Source organism: Pseudorca crassidens, chromosome 18 (assembly GCF_039906515.1).
Source record: "Pseudorca crassidens isolate mPseCra1 chromosome 18, mPseCra1.hap1, whole genome shotgun sequence".
NCBI classification, from domain to species: domain Eukaryota; kingdom Metazoa; phylum Chordata; class Mammalia; order Artiodactyla; family Delphinidae; genus Pseudorca; species Pseudorca crassidens.
The window spans coordinates 59,718,046-59,738,831 of NC_090313.1; the positions used below are offsets into that span (position 1 = coordinate 59,718,046).

At 43.6% G+C, this 20,786-nt stretch overlaps 1 protein-coding gene across 4 annotated transcripts in view; it reads right to left on the minus strand.

The window, feature by feature from the left end:
- Positions 1–2,120: 2,120 nt before the first annotated feature.
- The window catches only part of LCP1 (lymphocyte cytosolic protein 1), a 56,777-nt gene continuing 38,111 nt past the window's right edge, over positions 2,121–20,786 (minus strand). For 3 of the 4 annotated variants that reach the window (XM_067712988.1, XM_067712986.1, XM_067712987.1), the window contains 6 exons: positions 20,304–20,382; positions 19,611–19,725; positions 18,231–18,364; positions 10,273–10,396; positions 6,880–7,004; positions 2,121–3,935 (listed from right to left, as the gene is read on the minus strand). In XM_067712988.1, coding sequence (XP_067569089.1) covers positions 3,803–3,935; positions 6,880–7,004; positions 10,273–10,396; positions 18,231–18,364; positions 19,611–19,725; positions 20,304–20,382 — 710 coding nt within the window. In that variant the 3' untranslated portion in view covers positions 2,121–3,802. Of the gene's footprint in view, positions 3,936–6,879; positions 7,005–10,272; positions 10,397–14,909; positions 15,173–18,230; positions 18,365–19,610; positions 19,726–20,303; positions 20,383–20,786 lie in introns of those variants that run through there. The other variant, XM_067712989.1, reaches the window with a different exon arrangement.

Here is a 20,786-nt window from a genome sequence, read left to right on the forward strand (position 1 = left end):
TCCCCTTCTAAAAACTCTGCAGGTAGGTCTGTTTCACAACTTTTCTCACAATGACTTCTCTCTGGCATCTCCCACAGTCAGGAAACATTTGTTCATGTCTAATACAAATCCATTTTTCAGTTACCCAGCTCTCCTTAAAAATCTAGAAAGTGCTTGGCACTGCTGGAGACATCAACACGGTGAGGCATGGTGCCTGCCCACCTCTCATTAGTCGGGGCTCAGATCTTCTGCAAAATGTTGCTAATCCTTCCTTCAGAATTACTCTTTCCCCTGAGCTCCCATACTTTACAAATTTGTTAAAGCATTTATCACATTCTGCTTTTGAGTACATTTTGCATGTGCACATTATCCCCCCACTGGATTAACATACTTTAGATGTGAAATGGAGAAGATGGGAGGGGCTCAAGGGCCCATCCCAGCTCAGGGCTCTTTGTCAAATCCTTCAAGGAAACTTCAGAGGAGGATTGATGTGTGACGCTACAGTGTTTAATACCTTTGCTAGAGCAGCAACTTAAGTACCTGTTACATTAAAATGAACATTCTGAGCACAAGAAGTGGACATAATATTCACTGTGGCTTTATCTGCTGTAGCAAAGGATTGAAACAACCTAAACACCCATTGATAGGCCACTGGTTAAATACAGGTTGGCACGTCCATTCAACAGAATACTGTGCACCTGTTGAAAAGATTGAGGCAGGTCTATATTTGGCAACGTGGAACAGTCTCCAAGGTTTGGTGTGAAGAAAATGAGATGCAGAATGATGTGTATGGTATGCTAATATTTGCAATAAAAAGGGGCGTGTGTGTGTGTGTGTGTGTGTGTGTAACATGTGCATAGACTATTTCTAGAAAGATACAAAAGAAATTGGTAACAGTGGTCGCTGACGAGGAGGGGAACTGAGGTTTTGGGACAGAGGTAGTGGTGGGTTGGTAAACCAGATCTCTGGGGATAAAAACCCCTATTTGTAGAGTCTGATTATTTCTATGCTGTAAATACGCCCACCATGGCCAATTTCAAGATAACAATGGTTTAACATCGGAGCCAGTTGGAGCCAATACGAGCTGGCTTCAAAGCACATCACTAGACACGGGGGTGGGAAGGTGGCCTGCTTCCCACTGTGGACCCTTTGGTACAATTTTACTTTCTGACGTCATACTTGGATGGGCTAAAATGTAACAATAAACTTTTAAATTTAGAAAAATTATCGTGTTCAGATGGCTGTATTCCTTTAGCCTTCTTGTTCTCCAAGAGTCTTAGTTTTCTTCCCTTGATAGTATTCTGCTTTCCTGTACCTGTTCAGTCTTTCTGGTCAGGACCTATCAGTGCAGTCTTACACACACAAAAACACACTTAATATTGGTAACCTCTTGATACGTAGGGCAGGCCGCTACCTCCTAAGTGTAGGAGCTGTAGGAATGTCAGGCCAGGAAAGAGCCGTCTCCAAAGAGCTGCTGCTGGTGAAGCCAGGACGCACAGCTTAAGCATAAAAGCCCAGCTTCCTAGCAGCTGTGTGGGCGAGTGACATCTGTGCAGCGCAGGATGTGACCCTGCCAAACAGATGCTTTTCTGTCCCAGCAGCCCACCCGCGGGGGCCGGCTGCAGCAGAATTCCTCAGCAGACGCCTTGCCTCCCACCCCGTGCCGGCCAAAGTGAGGCCCAGACAGGCTAGAGAGGAAACCCCAAGCACCGCCAGCCCTAAAGATTCCTCCTCGAATCATTCTAGAAACCGTTTCGCACCAATTCCCAAGTCTGGCTTTTGCCCATGACTGGGTTCATTGTGTGTCTGAGAATTTGTGTCTTAAACCTTTCATTCTGGCCTGCTTTTTGTCCAACCCCCTCCAACTTACTCTTCAGCTTTCAGCTAAAATATTTCTCTTTAGACGGCTTCCTCTGTTGTAAGCCTGTCTCACCCTGCCCGCGTCAATCGCTCATCACAGCTGTCAGTGGAGTTGTTTATCCTCAGCCTTTCCTGATCAGCTGAGCACAATGCCTGCCTCATTTACGGTGTATTCCCAAAACCGTGCGCAGTGCCTGACACGTTTCAGCCCTCAGTGCGTGTTGGCTGAATAAATGAATAAGTTAGAGTACACTCTTACGAAACCTTCAGAAGACATCCAATACCGGGAACATTTTATTTGGAGAGAACTTGAGCATTACTTCATTTTCATTGTCCTTTAAGGCAGTAACATGCTTCCTGGAGGCAGATGGGGGAGAATTGTCTGAGGCTACATGGTGAAGTGCAGATTAAGACAAAGCCAACCACTTCGCATTTGGATGCAGCAGAAACACAGGTTATGGGCTGGGAGAAGCCCCATGTCGGCTTCCTGAGCCCACTGCCAAGGAGCGGATCTGGGGAGATGCATTTCAATTGCTTTGAAAAATGGCTAAGTTCCACTACATACCACCCCTAAAGAAGATACCTCATTGACGAGCCCTTCCACCACCATAGAGGGGGTCTAGTGTTGGTGCCCAGTGCTCTGTTGCTATTTAGCCTTTGGTAAGTTTTCAAGGAAATTGCATAGTCTATTAGAGCTGCTCAAATTCACACTGTTCCTCTGGTTTTATTTTGGAATTCTTTAACTATCCAGTCATTAGCTCTTTGCAAAGCAATGCAGCCAGTTCTTACCCAGCTTGACACCTGGCTAGGTATGTGTGTATGTGAGTGTGTGTGTGTGTGTGTTGGCGTATGGGGGTGAGGTCCGGGTAACCGGTCATTGGCACATATGGCCCCTGGGAACTTGAGGGTACCAAAAAAGTAAACATCGGTCCTATGGCCTGGCAGTAATCACGTGCACTATGATCTAAGAGCAAATGAAATCAGAGCAAGGTGGTTCCCAGTCACCAGATATCCAGCCATACTAGATCTAACACACAGAGCTAAATACACGGAGAGGCAGCACCCAAGAACAGATGCTTTTTTTTAATGGCTCTGCACTGCCCCCTAGTGTCTTGCTGCTCAATGACACCCTCCTTGGATAGAACCTTCCACCAAGAGTTAAGTAAGAATCTATTTGAAGGCACAGTGTTCAAGATGTTAGATCTGGTCAGAGCCCAAATCGTAGGGTTAAAAACAGAGGGCTTCCTATTGGCTGAAAAAATAAAATCTGATGACATTTGGGACCCTAGTTCTGAGAAAAGGCTCTGATGATGAGTCTTGGGTCTTCAGGTTACCAGAGACCCTTGGAGATCCCAACAGCCTGATTTGTCAGATGATCCAAATGGCCCCAAGAGAAGGATGGCCAGCAGAGGTCGGCCACAGAGAAGGCAGAGTTCTGACAGAGTGGATGGCAGAGTCACAGGGAGACAGAGTGCAGAAGGGCTACACGAAGGAGGCTCGTAACAGATCAAACGCTGGCCTCCAGAAGCCAGTTTTAGGGCTGGTCTGATGATTCTCCCCACCTGGTTCTCACCCTAAACAAGAAAGCAGCCGATTTAAGCTGGTTCGAAAGATTATGTTAAAGTTAACAACTCTACATACAGCTTCTATGCTTGGCTATAATGGCAAAAGCAGAAAGGGTGCCTGGAAAATAAGTTCTTTTTGTCTCTAGATTTTCAAAGCAATCAATTCAATCATAAAAAAAACTTTGTAAGAGACTGGGTCTTTTGCAAAGAATAAAGCACTTTTTGTTAAATACACGAAGGCTACTTGGCTGATCAGATACACGTGATTTTTGGAACCTTGTATAACGTCACCAAGTTGAAAACTTCGGAATGGTTTGACTTGTCCCCGTGTTTCCCGGGAGCACCCAGTGCTGAGCAGTCAGAAACGCATGCGCGCCTCCAGTCCTGCCCTCTGGGCCTTACACCCTCTTCATTCCTTTCCCCATGAGGCAAGCAAACACTGTCATGACCATCTTGGGGTTCACTTCCACCAAGTCTTCTGGAAGGGCATATACTCGTGCTCCAATTTTGCGGGCCATAGAGATGGCATACCTAAAAGAGAAAAGAGGGGGAATGAGGGGAGCCCAAGCAAGTATGAAGCGGACCCCTGAGGATCATAGTTATAGTCATTCTATATAATCTATACTATATACTCTCTACTCCGCACTATAAACTAGCTGCTAGACAGAGCTCATTCCTGGTATGGCTGGAGCCGATCACTGGGTTCCTCCTGAGATTCGAGGGCAGATGCTGGCCTGACAAAGCTCCTGACTCCATCAGACTTGCTGTCCAGCCTCGTGATAATGACCAAATTTATTATTTGTCCTTACAGAGCTTCCTAGCTAGCACCACTTTTGGTGCCTACAGCATGCTTATTCGCTTGGGCTGTACAGTGCAGAAAATGTCATAGAACTGAACAAGAGTGTGTGCTAGGGAAAGTCTGCAGACACCATTTCAACTACAGAAACGTTTTTACAAGGCAGAAAAAGGGGAAATGCATCTGTAATACCTCGACCTTACCCATCAAGTCCTTTCTTCCTTGTTCCATTCTAATCCTCGCCTACATGTATGTGTATTTATTTATGATACTATAATATTAGAATAACCAGAGTTGTTTGGTTTTTTTTTTTTTGCAGTACGCGGGCCTCTCACTGTTGTGGCCTCTCCCGTTGCGGAGCACAGGCTCCGGACGCGCAGGCTCAGCGGCCATGGCTCACGGGCCCAGCCGCTCCGCGGCATACGGGATCTTCCCGGACCGGGGCACGAACCTGCGTCCCCTGCATTGGCAGGCGGACACTCAACCACTGCGCCACCAGGGAAGCCCCTAACCAGAGTTTTATATTACACATTTTCCACATAAGATTACCATAGCTGTAGCAGAATAGTTTTGCTCTGTTTATAGTTATATGAAGATAATTTTTATTAGCTGCAGTCTATTTTCAAATGAGCCCACACTATTACCTGGCAGTTCTTTTCTTCTCCTCATTATCTAGTCACTTCTTGCAGTGGCTACTCCAGAGATTCTCCATTCCATCCAAAGCCCCACTACTCCCTTTGCTCTCCTGAAATGACTTTACTCTTACTTTATTGATCAAATTAATTTAAGAGCATGGGGCCAGAGCAACCCCGTTTTTTCTCTTTGTCCATCTCTCAATCACTTCTTCTATATTAATTATTAATGAAATAAAATTAATTTTCCCATTATAAAATAGAGGAAAAATTATGAAAAGGTTAGAAAATAGAGCTTCAGACACCAAACAAACCATGCCCAATCCTGCCACCATAGCCGCCGTTAGGACTCTATAGAATTCTTTTTACCCATTTTTCCAAGTAATTTTGTACCTTTTGCCCTCACAGGACAGTGCTTAGGGGCCTGGGCTCTCAGGTCAGACTTTGAATTTCAGTTGAACCACTTGATAATTGTAAAACCTTGGGCGAGTTCCTTAAACTTAATCACATCCCTCTTGAACATCTATAGGTTCAAGGTCTTTTTTTTTTTTTTTTTTTTTTAATTTCTGCGTCTTCATCCATGTTCTTCCCTCTGCTGGAATAGTCTTCTTAGCTCTTTCACCTGGTCCAGCTCCTTCTTACTTGTCCTTTCAATCCATCCCAGCTTAGATTATTTGGTAGAGCTTCCTGTCCCCTCCACAGCACCCTGGGGTCCTCCTTCCGTACCATCCCTCACACTCTAGTGTAACTGCTGTTGAATTATTTCCCTTCTCTCCATTAGATTGTGCTAGACATCAGCATACCAGGAACGCACGTCCCCACTTTCCCAAACTGGGCACAGAGAGAAGGGCGCTGCTGGGATTAGATACATAGCAGGGCTGCTGGGCACTAGTCATTCGTTAACCCTGGACTTGTGTTATGGGTTGAATACGGCCCCCCACGAAACATATGCAGAAGACCTAACCCCTGGTACCTCAGATGGTGATGCTATTTGGAAAAAGTGTTATTTAAGGTATAGCTAGTTCAGATGAGGTCATGCTGGGGTAGGTTGGAGCCCTAATCCAGTATGACTGATGTCCTTATAAAAGAGAGGGAGAAGAGACACAGACATACACACACACAGAGAAGACAGTACGTGAAGTCACAGAGACACAGGGAAGGCCATGTGAAGACAGGGTTGGAGATTGGAGTGGTGCATCTATAAGCCCAAGGATGAGGGAGGTGTGGGACACATTCTCCATCCAGGCCCTCAGGAGGAACCAACCCTGCCGACACCTTGATCTTGGACTTCTAGCCTCCAGAACAGTGAGAGAAGAAATTTCTGTTTTTTGAAGTCACCTCGTCTGGGGTATTTTGTTATGACAGACCTAGGAACTAATACAGCCTGCTCTGAGAAAGGCGCCTCTCTCTCTAGGAAGGCAAGCTTTCCATAAAGACCAGATAGCAAATATTTCAGACTCTGTGGGCTTTGTCACAACTATTTCAACTCTGCTACTGTATCCAGGAAAGAGCTATAGAAACTATGTAAATAAAACCTGATGTATAAAAGCTGACAACAGACCAAATTTGGGCTCTGCTGACCCTCATCCTACAAGTAAAGCAAACAGCAGTTGCTCTTAAGCTGGTGAAGACTCTGGTCTTGAACCCCACCCCTGCCCAGGCACATCCACAGATATTCACAAATAGAATGTTTACATTTGCACTCACCGTGTACAAACTCTATTCAGGAAGCCTCCCATAGATTATGATTAGGAAATTGGTTTTATGAAATTACAGGCTTGCTTATCAATCAGAAGTCAACTGTTTTCAATTTCAATGGTTTCAACTGTTATCAATCGTTTTTGTCTCGTTCCCTCTAACACCTGGAGCCTTAAACTGCTATTGCCCAGTATTGAAAATAATGATGATGGGACACAGTACGTCATGAGAAGAAAAAGCATCAACAGTGAACCTAGAAGTGTTTGCACGAAGGCACAGGCACTGGAGCTCACAGCTCCCCAGATGCCGGCTCATCCTTTCCTCCCTGACCCCAGGTTTATTTACGTACTTTGCATTGTTGAGTTTCTCTGCATCGTTCAGGCTTTCTGTCTTCAGGAGGTCATAGTTAATGGAACCTGGTTGAATGGCATCAATGAGATCCAGGACGGGCAGACTTGTACTAATCTTTGGGTCCTGCATAGAGAGAAAGCATGGGTTTTAACGATATGCTCCCAAGTTCTATTTGGCTCAAGGAAAGTAAGTGGTGCTTTCCTCTTAAGTACGAATATATACATCCTGGCGTGGGAAATGCCACAGTGTCGCACATGGTGTTTCAAACCAGTCGTCATTTCTGTAGCGGCATCACTAGTAGCTTCCTGGTGGTTCACTAAGTGGGGGAAATCCATTGTCTGCCAACAGGCAGGGAGTCATTCCCAAATAGTGAATGGAAGGAAGTTAGAGCAACTAGAGAAAAGCAGAGAGGTTGATATATAGTATGTTTCATTCAAGTACTGGTTATTAGTAGAGGAAGGGATGATTTGAAAAAGAAACCACCAGAAAAGAGAGACTAAAGACATTAAGAGGAACCCCGATTCATTTTCAGGGGACATCCCAGAGGTGACACGCAGGGAGAGTGATGCGGGCTCAGCTGGATGGGATTCAGTGAATGCTCCTTTCCTGGGGACCTTAGGGAAAAAAAAGGGTCCATAGGTCCAGGTAGACAGTGACAGCAATTATGTGATCAAATGCAATGACTGCAACTAATATCCATTGGTGTCTCACAGTTTGCTCAGCGCTTTTTATAGGTTATCTCACTTATTGCCACAAGCCTTGGACGGAGGCATCTAATCTTAATTTACAGCAAGCAAAGGGAGTTTCTGAGGTTAAGTGGCTTGCTAATAAGTGGTGGGGCTGGGATCTGAACCCAGGTATTCTGACTTAAAATCTTGGGCTCTTTCTTTGGCGTCTGTAAACAGTTTGATGGACACACGCAAAGCTGTGAATGCTTTTTTTTTTTTTAAAGGTTCTACCTGACTTTTTTAAAAAAGGAACATTATTTATTTATTTTTTTGGCGGCGTTGGGTCTTCGTTGCTGTTCGCAGGCTTTCTCTAGTTGCAGCGAGCGGGGGCTACTCTTCGTTGTGGTGCGCTGGTTTCTCATTGTGGTGGCTTCTCTTGTTGCGGAGCACAGGCTCCAGGCACGCAGGCTCAGTAGTTGTGGCTCACGGGCTCAGTAGCTGTGGCTCACGGGCTCTAGAGCGCAGGCTCAGTAGTTGTGGCTCACGGGCTTAGCTGCTCCGCGGCATGTGGGAACTTCCCAGACCAGGGATCGAACCTGTGTCCCCCGTGTTGGCAGGCAGATTCTTAACCACTGCGCCACCAGGGAACTCCCTGTGGATGCTTTTAAGGTGTAAATGCACAAAACTCTGCACCTGTGAGTACAGACGTGCCGAGGCAACTGTGTGTCACCATCTGAGCATAGTCAAGTTCAAACACCTCATACCTTGCGGGTCCAAATCAGAACCAATTCTAACAAAGAAACAAGACACAGGACCCCTGCAAGGTGCTGGGTCTCCAGCACTGGCCCTCTGTAGAGGTAGAATACTATTTTAAAAGATAGAACGGGTCCATTTTTATTTATTTTCTGGGTTATGTAAGAACTAGCACAAAATTAAGACCAATATACATATAATCGTAATCTAATTTCCACCATTAGCCTGAGCTTCTATCTCCATAGAACTTTTTGGTAAAGAAGCACAACGGAAACAAAATGCAGAGATTTGAGTTTCACCTTCTTTCCCACTTCCTTCCCACAGTCTTGGTGGACTGACAGGCAGCGAGATGGCCAGCAGCTGGCAGCGTTCATAGGTGAGGAGGGCCCAGGACTGTTTCTGCAATGGTTAATCGGGGTGCGCTGTGCTCGGTTTTTGAAGGGTTTCACTTAAAAGCAGTGTGGGGCTAATCTGACATTTTCCTTCTGTGGTCCTTTTGACCTAATCAATTCTGCAATGACTCAGCGGGAAGACAGGAGAAAATTAGCCCAGAGCATCACAAGAAGCAAAAAAATTGCCAAACATTCCCAAGAGTGAATCCCCACAGGATCACCCCGGAAGCTGCTGGGTAAGGAAATGGGATGCATTCCTGTAAAGTGGCAACTGTTTTACAGAGAGACGCATGCCCGGGGCTATTCACTTCATAGCCATGGTCAAGTGACCTATAGATACCCTCCACTCTATAACCTCACCTCGCAGGTGAAAGGTGCTTTCCCCTCCCTGATGGACACCACCTGCAATTACTAGCTGTAACCTCAGGAGTTAGATGAGCCCCCAGTTTCCTCACTATAGAATCAGGAAAATGCTGGGACTGCCCTGGTGCTTCAGTGGTTAAGACTTCACGCTTCCACTGCAGGGGCCGCGGGTGGGATCCCGGGTCGGGGAACTAAGATCCCGCATGCCGCCCAAAGCAGCCAAAAAGAGAAAAACATCAGGAAAATGGTAAAGCTGTCTTCATCATGTCTGTGAAGAGAAAATGAGGAGCCCCCCTGTTACAAACAAGGAGCCCCTAGTACTGAGACCACGCTCCATCGTGGGAGCACCGCTCTACTGTACTGTGCGCCACCGCCTTCCCAAATCTCCTTCTGGAAGGACTTGCTCACATCTGTCACCAGCCTCCACTTCGACCTCCAGACCAAACGGATGGTAAGTAGAGGGAGGACAGAGCTGGCCAATTCCTGTGCTGAGCTCACAGGGACTGGGCACTCCTGGTAGAGCCCAGCCTACAGACATACCTTCTGCCCTTTCTGGGAGGGGAGAGATTTTCATTTTTTCTCTTGATTTTGAGGGAAAGGATTGATAGCATGATGAACTGCCTCACCCGCCCTCTGAAGGGGGTCCCTCTCAGCCACCCTGACCTTTAAGCCGGGAAAATGTAGTTAAGATATGACGCAGACATTATACTGTCGATCAAGTACACAGGGCCCTTGAGGAAGGATCCGGCTAATGTATAAAACATGAGTGAAGAAATGTAATAAAATGTCATACTGTTATTAATAAAAATGGGATTTGGACACAAGTAAACAACTGCTTTTTTCTCAGGAAAAAAAAAAAACATCCCATGGGAGATCTCTTAGCATTTTACATTTCACCCTCATTATGTTAACAATCTGAGCCGTGGAGCTATGCACATTTAAAAAACATTATATGTTACATTACTTTGGAAGAAAAACATCTAAAATCCCGTGTAAAACATGATCGGGTTTTTTAAATTAATTATTATGGGAGAAAACGACAAGAAATCTGTCAATGAAATGGCCTATGAACGTCAAAACAATAATGGGTCATTCAAGCAAAATCAAAACGGGAGGGGGAGCCTCAGAGACCTCACACTGAAGGTCAGTCTTGAAAACAGAGTGGAAGCAATAAAGATAAGCATAATGGCCGCGAGCAGGAGACACGCACGTTACCTTGAAACTAGAGATGGATGAACTTTTCTCCGCTTCCTTCAATGTTTCATTCACCCAGTGGACAATAGTGTCATCGTTGACCTTCTGCCCACCTCCAAGTTCTTCAAGAATATTCAGTGTGTACCTGAACAAAATCAAGAATGATTTCTGGAGAAAAGTCGCTAAAGAATTCACTATTGTATAGCACAGAGAACTTTATTCAATACTCTGTAATGACCTATATGGGAAAATAATCTAAAAAAGAGTGGATGTATGTATGTGTATAAGTGATTCACTTTGCTGTACAGCAGAAAGTAACACAACATTTTAAATCAACTATACTCCAATAAAAATGTTTTAAAAAAGAATTCACTATTCACAGAGAGTCGCCAGCATAGAAAAGTTTTTTTTTTTTCCTGTCTCAGAAGATGGCATGAACACCATTACATCTGAGGAAAAAAGAATACGTAATGACACTAGTTCCTTTTAAAATAACAAAATAGAACTTTATACTTAGAGTCAGGTGCAGAGCGAATACCACTGTCCTTGTACAGAGAGAAAGCAGAAGAGAAGCAGGGAAAGGAAAATGAAATAAAGGATTTGAACCAGTGATGCTTTTCTTAAAGGAACTACGAAAATCAAGGAACAATTCAACGTTAGAAAAGCCCAAGCACTTACATCCGGAAAAAACTATAGTTCAAAAAGCTACAAGTACCCCAATGTTCATAGCAGCACTATTCACATTAGTCAAGACATGGAAACAACCTAAATGTCCATCGACAGACGAATGGATAAAGAAGATGTGGCATATATACAACGGAATATTACTCAGCCATAGAAAGAATGAAATAATGCCATTTGCAGCGACATGGATGGACTTAGAGACTATCATACTAAGTGAAGTAAGTCAGACAAAGACAAATATCATATGATATCACTTATATGTGGAATCTAAAATATGACACAAATGAATGTGTCTATGAAACAGAAACAGACTCTCAGACATAGAGAACAGACTTGTGGTTGCCAAGGGGGAAGAGGGTGACCGAGGGATGGATTGGGAGTTTGGGGTTAGGAGATGCAAACTATTATAATAGAATGGATAAACAACAAGGTCCTACCGTATAGCACAGGGAACTATAGTCAATATCCTGTGATAAACCATAATGGAAAAGAATATGAAAAAGAATATATATATATGTATATATATATAATATATATACATATATATATATAACTGAATCACTTTGCTGTACAGCAGAAATTAACACAACATTGTAAATAGCTATACTTCAAAGCCCAGGCAGCTAACATAATAAAGAAAAAATATAAAAGAGTTTCCTCTGTGTATCACAGAAGTAGAAATATTGGGAATACACAGTAATCTCTAGTTAGTCTCTAGTTTGAGGGTAAGAATTGCCTTAGATACATACTGTTATGAGAAGTGGGTTGTGCAGGGGAAACATTAAGAAGATGCTTCAAGCTCTTAAAATTCCATGGAGCAGGGCTTCCCTGGCGGCGCAGTGGTTGAGAGTCCGCCTGCCGATGCAGGGGACACAGGTTCGTGCCCCGGTCCGGGAAGATCCCATATGCCGCGGAGCGGCTGGGCCCGTGAGCCATGGCCGCTGAGCCTGCGCGTCCGGAGCCTGTGCTCCGCAACGGGAGAGGCCACAACAGCGAGAGGCCCGCGTACCGCAAAAAAAAAAAAAAAAAAAAAAAAAAAAAAAATTCCACGGAGCAGAGAAGACTCAGCATTCCCCAAGCTAATCTCTCTCAAAGGGTAAACACAGGGAGAGAGCCAAGCAGTAGGGCAGGTGGGCAGGTCTGCTGGCCTCACGGTTCAGTCTTGTACGGGGGGAGAGTCAAATTACCCACGAAAGACTAGAATTTCAGTGTGTGTTGTCCAAAATGAAACTCTAGTATTGTGCCATTGAGTCCTGTCTTGAGGGCCTCCCTAAATGAGGTCACCCTCCACTTGGGTGCCCAGGGTTTTGCTCATTACATAATCCATCGGATATCTTCCTCCAGTTACGGCTTCCGCGCTAAACACAGTTCTTCCACAATGGTTTCCAAGTGTAATCTCGGAAACAGGAGCAATGCCCTGCTTCCTTCAGGTGAAAGTGCTTTCCTATCATTGTCGATGGGGAGGAAGAGGGTTTCTGCAACTTTTCTTTATCAAAACAGTAAAATCGTGCGGACCAATCCGGCATCCAAGTCCTCTCAATGACACCTCCCCCGACTCCCTCACATCAGCTGGTTCCTCTTCATTCTGCCTTTTCTAAACTACTGTTCCGGTCATGTCATTTAAAGTGACTCTCCGAGGCCCAAAGAACACAGATCAAATTCCTTAGAATGGCACACGAGTCCTTTCGCAATTTGACCTGAGTGTCCCTTGTCAGTGCCTCTCTCATTTCCTCCTTCCCCTCCTTCTTCAAGGCTTTATGGTCACACACACTCATGCTCTCCCAGCTGCACAGAACCATCAGCAGCTCACCGACCGCACCATGCATCCTCCTGCCTCCTGCTTCCATGACTCAGATGCACGCTCTGCCTTGGATGTCCTTCCTCTCTAGTGAATTTCTAATCCTGAGAACAAGTCCCAGTTCAAGCATCATTTTTCTGACCCATGCAGTATATTAATCATTATTGCTACACTTGCTTCCAACCTGTTTCCCAGAGCTTTTCATGGAGTTGATGTGCATGTCTCTCTGCCTACCTTGTGCCCTTGGACAGAGTCCATAGACCATATTCATCGCAGTGCTTTCACGGGTCAGCAGAGTGCCCAGTACATACTGGGCATCTAGCAAATGAAAGAGTAGAGTCGTAGATGAAACGAACAGAATGATTTTCTCCCAGGAAAAGCAAGGAGAAAGTCAAGATGGGAAATGCTTAGTCTGGGCCCAGAGATGGGACCAAAATTCTAAGGAATAACGAGTACAAATGGGATAAGTTCCAGTTAGATTTTCAAAATATTACTAGTTTGGAAAAAGGCCTGAGGTTTGATCATATCATTTATGTCATAACCGGCTTGTTTCCTAACAGCATGTGCATTAAGTTACCAGCATTTACTATACCATGTAAGAATTTCTGCCTAGTCCGCTCATTAAGAGATGGTGGGTTAGTGTTTGTTTCGTCAGGTCACGTCCATAAATAACCTGAGAAACAGACTAGGTTTAATCTTCCAGCAGCCTCACTCATCTCAGGACCAAACTCTCACTTCCCTTTGCCAGGAGGCCCAGGCTGCTTTGTTGACTCTCTCCAGTGGACAGGAGCAGTGCTTTCAAGCCACTCCTTGAGTGAGGGAAGAAAATGGTGCAGAGGAGAAGCTCATCTTTATACAAAAGTCTATTCATGCAAATATAAAAGGCCACAAAGGGACAGGGAAACTTAGACACAGAACATCCTGGAGGCAGCTGACTGCATTCAGGGGTCTGAGAATAGCCCCTCATGGTGGCACACAGCGCTAGGGAGCACAGAGTCGTCCTTCTGCCACCTCAAGGGAGATGTGGAGGTTTAAAAGGAATCAGACACCTGCTTGTAAGGACATCAGAAAAACAAAGGGAAGAAAGGCAAAAATTTAGGTTGGAGACTCCAGTCTAGAAAGTCCACCAAGCACCAAATGTAGATTCCAAACTGAAAACAAAAATCAATTTGGCTTGTGTCTTCCTAGGATTTTCCTTGTGAGATAATCGTTCCTTATCATGAAACATGTTTTGGGGGGACTGTGCTATTATTAAATGGAACCCTGCAGACAAGATCCCAGTATCTCTGGTGTTTGCACACCACGCGGTGCTGAGAAGCCCTCCGTCAAAATGAAATGGCCCCGTGAGCTCCAGCTTAAGCCAGGGCCTCATCCAACAGCAGGCGATGGGTGGGGTGTGGGGCTGGAGAAGCTGTGATTATGACTTGTGTGATTTCCTGCCGTCAAACACTTGTGTTATTTCTTTAACGTGTGACCCAGAGGGACATACCTCAGTGTTTTGTTTTTCAGGGACCTATCCCCAGCTCACCGTCCACAGCCTGTTTGATCTGGGGAGAATTCCCTCCGTGGCCTGCCTCAGACTCTCGATTCATCTGTTGGAGTCTGACTATTGTGGCTGTCTGCTGGCAGCCTGCTTGCCTCAGGCTTTTGTCTCCAAACTTAGACACGTGCAATTTGCCACCTTTCCAATCTGAGAATGATTTCCAGGCTACTGACGGGGAAAGGGAGGTTTAAGCTTTCATTTGTTTTTAGAGGGAAAAATGACATGCCATTTATTGTCCAGATAAATGACCAAATTAGCACATCTGTGAAACCCAATGAAACAAATTCCAGCTAGAACTGGCTCTAAATTTATTAGATCTGTTCATGTGTGGCATACAGAGAAAAAAAAATATCCTTCTGGTGGCATTTACATAATTGTCAGTCATTTCATCACCTTTCACAGTAATGTATTTCTCTGTCCATTTTCTTATAGGCACAATTCTTATAGAGTAAAGACACATGAGAAATATGACTTGTTTACCAGGTAGAGACACAGCAGCAAACTAGCCCTTATCATATATACACTAGCCTTAAACTATGATGTTGGGTCACATTTTTATAAAACTTCCAGAACGAAGATCATATTACAAAGTGATTTTCAGATATTATGAAATTCAAAATAGAATAGAGTTGGCCTGAGTTTTCTTTTCTATTTTTTTTTTTTTTTTTTTTTTTTTTTTTTGCAGTACGCGGGCCTCTCACTGTTGTGGCCTCTCCCGTTGCGGAGCACAGGCTCCGGACGCGCAGGCTCAGCGGCCATGGCTCACGGGCCCAGCCGCTCCGCGGCGTGTGGGATCTTCCCGGACCGGGACACGAACCCGCCTCCCCTGCAGCCACAGGCAGACTCTCAACCACTGCGCCACCAGGGAAGCCCCCCTGATTTTCCTTTTAAAGTCACTAAAATAGAAAATATCAAAGATAATTTCATCTTCAAACCCATGAGTCAATGTAACTGTTGCAACTAAAAAGACTTTTGCTTTGGTTTTTAAAGCAATCAGTACCAAAAGCCAGTCTGTTAAGAACTAAAAACACACGTGAAAGAAAATAGAGAGTAGTTCAGAAATCGTTTCTACAAATACACCGGTGAGAACAGCCCTTAGGAACTTTCAGTGATGTTCTAGATACATGCAGTGAAATAGAGGCTAAAGTTTCTTTAGCTCTGGAGTTTTCTGTGCCAGAGAAGCCTTATGACATCTGCCTTCAATCATTAAACAGATCCCAGTTGAGAAAGGAGTAATGGAGCATCATACTTGATAAAGCAAATGTAAATCAGGTAGTTAAATTGATTATGATCATTTCTGATCACCCGACATCACCTGGAGACACTGACATGATTACTCCAAGGACCATTATAAATATTACGATCTGCAGACAGTGGCCTGGGAATAAAGCGGCAGTGCTTAGGGACAAACCCTTGTCTCTGCCATTACCTTGTTAGACATAATGTAATGTGACATATGGTTTCTCGGGCTTCCTTCCAGGTAGAAAAATGAATTAAGTCACACTAACATAGGTTCTAATTAAGGAATGGAAGACTTCTGCCTGGTCAGAGCTATCAGTAAAGGGGGAAAGAGCAAAGCATGTAAAAGTAAACCAGTTCATGCTTACAGATTTGCTGTCTAGACTTCTTCCCAGGCTCATGCTTTTGTACCCAAAATTGTTTACTTTTCTCACCATTTATTTTCTATTTGTATATCTTATTATATTCTACTATTGCTTAAATAATATGGCCACATAGCTCTCACATTAATCAATTTTATGTTTGACTCGAAAAGGTATCTAAAGGTCTCTGTTAAGGAAGTAGCAGGAAATTCTGCTTTTGGTCATGACGGAATAACAGGGACCAGTTTACCTTTCTGCCTTAAACACATAAAGCACAGTGAAAAACTACGAAACGATGTTCAGACATTGGGCAACAGGAAGCACAAAACAGTGGTCCCCGAGAGAAGGGAAACAAATGTGGTAAACCCTAGGATTGCCCCAGATTATTGCATGGAGAGTTTCCAGGCTGCAGTGCAGGGAGAGAGAACTCAAACAGCATGACAGTGACCCTGAGCCAAGCGGACAGGGTTGAGAACTTAAGGAAGCCAGGGCGCTAGAACGTGTGGGGCAGAATAGCAGGGAGAAGAGAGCTGCCCGGAGAGGACACTCATCTAGAAAGAAAGCTCCCGCGATCTTCAGAGGGTTTGCCTCAAGGGTTCTGCTGAGTGCTACTTGGAGCATTCATGTGAGGAAATTACCAGAGGCTGGGAAAAGAACTTTCAGAAATGAATGGGCAGAACAATGCTTGGAGTTCACACAGGGGCTGGCATAAATTTGGTCCCTACCAGGCAGAGTGGAAAAATCTCATGATATATGGAGCATCAAGTAAAGTACTCAGAAGAGATTATCTCAATATTGAGAGACAAAATTAGCTCGAGATTAATTAAGATTTTAAGTAAGCCCCCAAAGGATCAAATTGTGCTTAAGTAACTTAACTGCATCCCAGGACAAAAGTCAAGAATATTTAAAGGAATACAGAAATATCTAGCACACAGCAAGGTAAAATTCACAGTGCCTCACATACTATGAAAAATCAGTAGGCATGCAAAGAAGTAGAAAAGTACGACCCATAATGAAGACAAAAATCAGTTAATAGAAACAGACCCAGAAATAACAGTTATTACAATTATATTCTATATGTTCAAGCGTGTTACGGAAAGACGTAGAGGAGATGTCAAAAAGACCCACATCAAATTTCTATACACGAAAACTATTATGTCGGAGATAAAAAAGTATACACCAAATGGAATTAATGGTAGACATTGTAGAAGAAGGGAGTGGTGAATTTAAGACAAGGCAATAGAAATGATCCCAAATGAAAGAGAGACAGGAAAAAAAGAAATATAAAGGAAAAAGATGATTTGAGCATCAGCGAATTTTGGGACAACTTCAGATGACCAAATAAATGTGTACCTGGAGTTCCCAAAAAACTAGAGGGTGGGTACAGGAGTCATATTTGAAGAAATAAAGGCCAAGATTTTTCCAAATTTGGTGAAAACTGTAAGCCCACAGATTCAAGAAGCTCAAGAAACCTCAAGCACAAGAAACACCAAAGCACATCATAACCAAATTACTTAAAATGAGTGATAAAGAGAAAATCTTAAAAGAAGCCAGAGGAAAAAAGACATATTACATACAGAGGAACAAAGACAGGAATGACAACAGATTATCATTGGAAATGATGCAAGCTAGAAGAGAGTGAATACATCTTCAAAATAGCGAAAGAAAAAACTATCAACCTAGAATTGTACACTCAGATAAAATACCTTTCAAAAATGAAAATATAATAAAGATATTCTCAGACAGACAGAAGCTGAAATAATTCCTCGCCAACAGATGGCGCACTGCTAGAAATATTTCAAGTAGAAGGCAAATGACATCAGATCGAAATCTGTATCTACACCATGGGAAGAAGAGAACCTGAAATGACAGATAGGTAGGTAAATATAGCATATTCCCCCCCTTATTCTGAAAGCCCCTTTAAAAGATAAGTGACTGTATTTACACAAATCAGTTAAAAGTTAAAGGATGGAAAAAAATGTGCCACGCTAAACTAATCAAGAAGAAGCAGGACTGGCTGTATTAATATCAGGAAAAATAGGTTTTAGAGAAAAGAATATTACCAGGCATAAACAGGGTCACTCCATAATGAAAAAGGGTGATTCATTAAGAGAACATAACAATCTAAAACACTGACGAACCTAATAACAGAGTTTCAAAGTACCTGAAACAGAACTGTCAGAACTGAATGGAAGAAAAAAATAAAGCAGGACTGCTCTGCCAACATTCCTTTGGTTTTAAGTTTAGCTTAAAATATAGTTTTATCAAATTAAATCACAACTCTGAAATTTGCAAGTATTTTTCTAGATGAAGAATACATTCAATAAAATGTCATTCCCCCGGGTTGCATTACCTTCTCATTAACTGCCAAACCAAGGCCAATGTCAGGGTGCGGTTTCCTTCATTGAGATCTTGGCCCCCAATGCCCACCAGGGAAAATTTCGCTTGATTCTTCCCCAGTTCCACTGCATAGTTACAGTTCTCAAGCTGTTAATGAGCGGGAAGGGAAACAATCTAATGTCAGCATCTCGATGATGATAAATACCCGAGAAAATAAGATAATAAAGACACGAAATGAAACAATAAGGTGAGATTGATTGATCTCTCCAGCCTTGCCTGGTTCTGCAATTCTAGGATGCTAAGTTAGTCAAATGATTTTCTGTCTTTTCTTCAATGGAACCCCTCACTCCCACCAAAAACATATTCATAGTGTACTTTAAGGGCAAAACCAAAATGAATTATGATGATGAACATTTTCATGGCTACATCACACTACAGAACTAGACAGCCGTACTAAGTGACCTGTCTATAATGTTCCTAAAATAGCTGAATTCATAGAGATTGACATAGAACATCTGAATTCTCCATCCTACACGCACACGGCAGACCGACATGTGGGACAGGTATTCCTGTGGCTGTGACGCATGCATCATTGGGTCACAGGCATGAGAAATGGTGGGAAATGTTCGTGCCAACCCCGTGGCTGCTTTTACAAAACAATGTGTTCCCATTACATTGACACTAGACATACTATTTGTACAAGTCAAACTGTTAGTACAAGGCTTCGATTCTTTAGAAAATTAGAATGATGATCTTGCTGGGGCAAAAGCAACCCTGCAGCTCTGCTTGCTCTAATTATCTTAATTAGAATTTTTACATCATAAAGTTTAAAGACATCCAACATGGAATTATAACTAAGTAATCAACTGAAATAATGAACTCACTTTAATAAAACCATTCAGGTTTCTGATTGCAGTACTCTAATTTAATCCATGGATAAACAGTTATCTAAGTCTGGCCTCCTGATAAAGTATTCACAAGGTACTCTTGCAGGCTTATGACTTCAACTGCCTACCAGAACATCAGCAGAGTCATTGTTTGGGATTTCCCTGGTGGCGCAGTGGTTAAGAATCCGCCTGCCAATGCAGGGGACACAAGTTTGAGCCCTGGTCTGGAAGATGCCACATGCCGCGGAGCAGCTAAGCCTGTGCGCCACAACTACTGAGCCTGTGCTCTAGAGCCCGCGAGCCACAACTACTGAGCCCATGTGCCACAACTACTGAAGCCCATGCACCTAAAGCCCGAGCTCCGCAACAAGAGAAACCACTGCAATGAGAAGCCTGCGCAACGCAATGAAGAGTAGCCCCTACTCGATGCAACTAGAGAAAGCCCACATGCGGCAACGAAGACCCAACGCAACCAAAAAAAAAAAAAAAAAAGAGTCATTGTTTACCTTCTTCATATTGCCCCCCAGTTTGGGGTATGGTGGTTTGTTCACTCTATTCCAATCAACAGGGACTCTAATCTTTTCATAGAGCTGGAAGATGACCAGGGCATCTGATAAGTCACTGAACAAAAACAAACACAAAAGAATTCTCAGATACTCAGCATTTATGAAGCTCCTGCGGCGGGCCAGGCAATTCCTTATATATTAGCTCAAGGAACATTCCCAGCAATTGGCAACACTGGCATCAGTAGCTCCATCTTTAGAGGTGAAGAAACCTCGACTCAGAGAAAGGGAGGGAATTGACTGGAGGTCTCCCCCAGGTGTGACCACCTTTGCCCCTTCAGCAGAAACACGCAGCCTCCAGAAAAAGAAATACGGCTCTAACAAATGGCATAGGAGATATAGCCACAAACTGAACATTTACTGTTTGGCCTGCTTCTGAGCAGATCTTGGGTTTACAACAGGGATTCCATGTGTCCTTTTGCTGCTGGGTTATGATTTTTGTACTAAATACACAGCAAGGTTGGTGTATGGAAGTGAGTTTCTTCACATCTGCTGCTCAACGTGGCATTTCCCCCTTCTCACCGAGGTGCACACACTTTGTAAAGAGAATTGCACACCACAGTGGTATTTGAAATCTTGGGGATCTTTCCAGGTCTTGGTACCTCATATTAGGGAAGAGTCTTCCAATATGCTTACCTGTACAAATGATTGACTCGAGGGCTTACACCCAAGGAGTTCATCCAGTTCCTAAATGTCCGCTCTTCTCTTGTCTCACCTAAATGAATGAAGACCAGTTATCTTTCACGTACCTAGAAAATATGCCTTTTTTTATGATCAAAGTTTAACTAAAGAAGCTGTAATAAACACTGAAAGTAGAAAAAAAAACCCTAATGGATTTGGATGAGGGTTGCTATTCTGTGTTAATTTTTTTTCTCCACTTCAATTCAATGAGTATCTCTAGAGCATCTATGAGTGGTGTGCAAGATCCTGTGTGGGGAAACTCTTCAGGGCTGTCCCTCAAAGGCTTACATTCTTTCTGGAAAAACAAGTATTTTAGGCATCAAAGAGGGATCATGCAAGCTGGAGGGCTAAAATATGAGGTAGATATTTATATTCGAGTTGAGGTAAAGGAGAGAATTTTATGGGCTAAATTTGGGGGGAGCGCAATCTGAGCTTTAC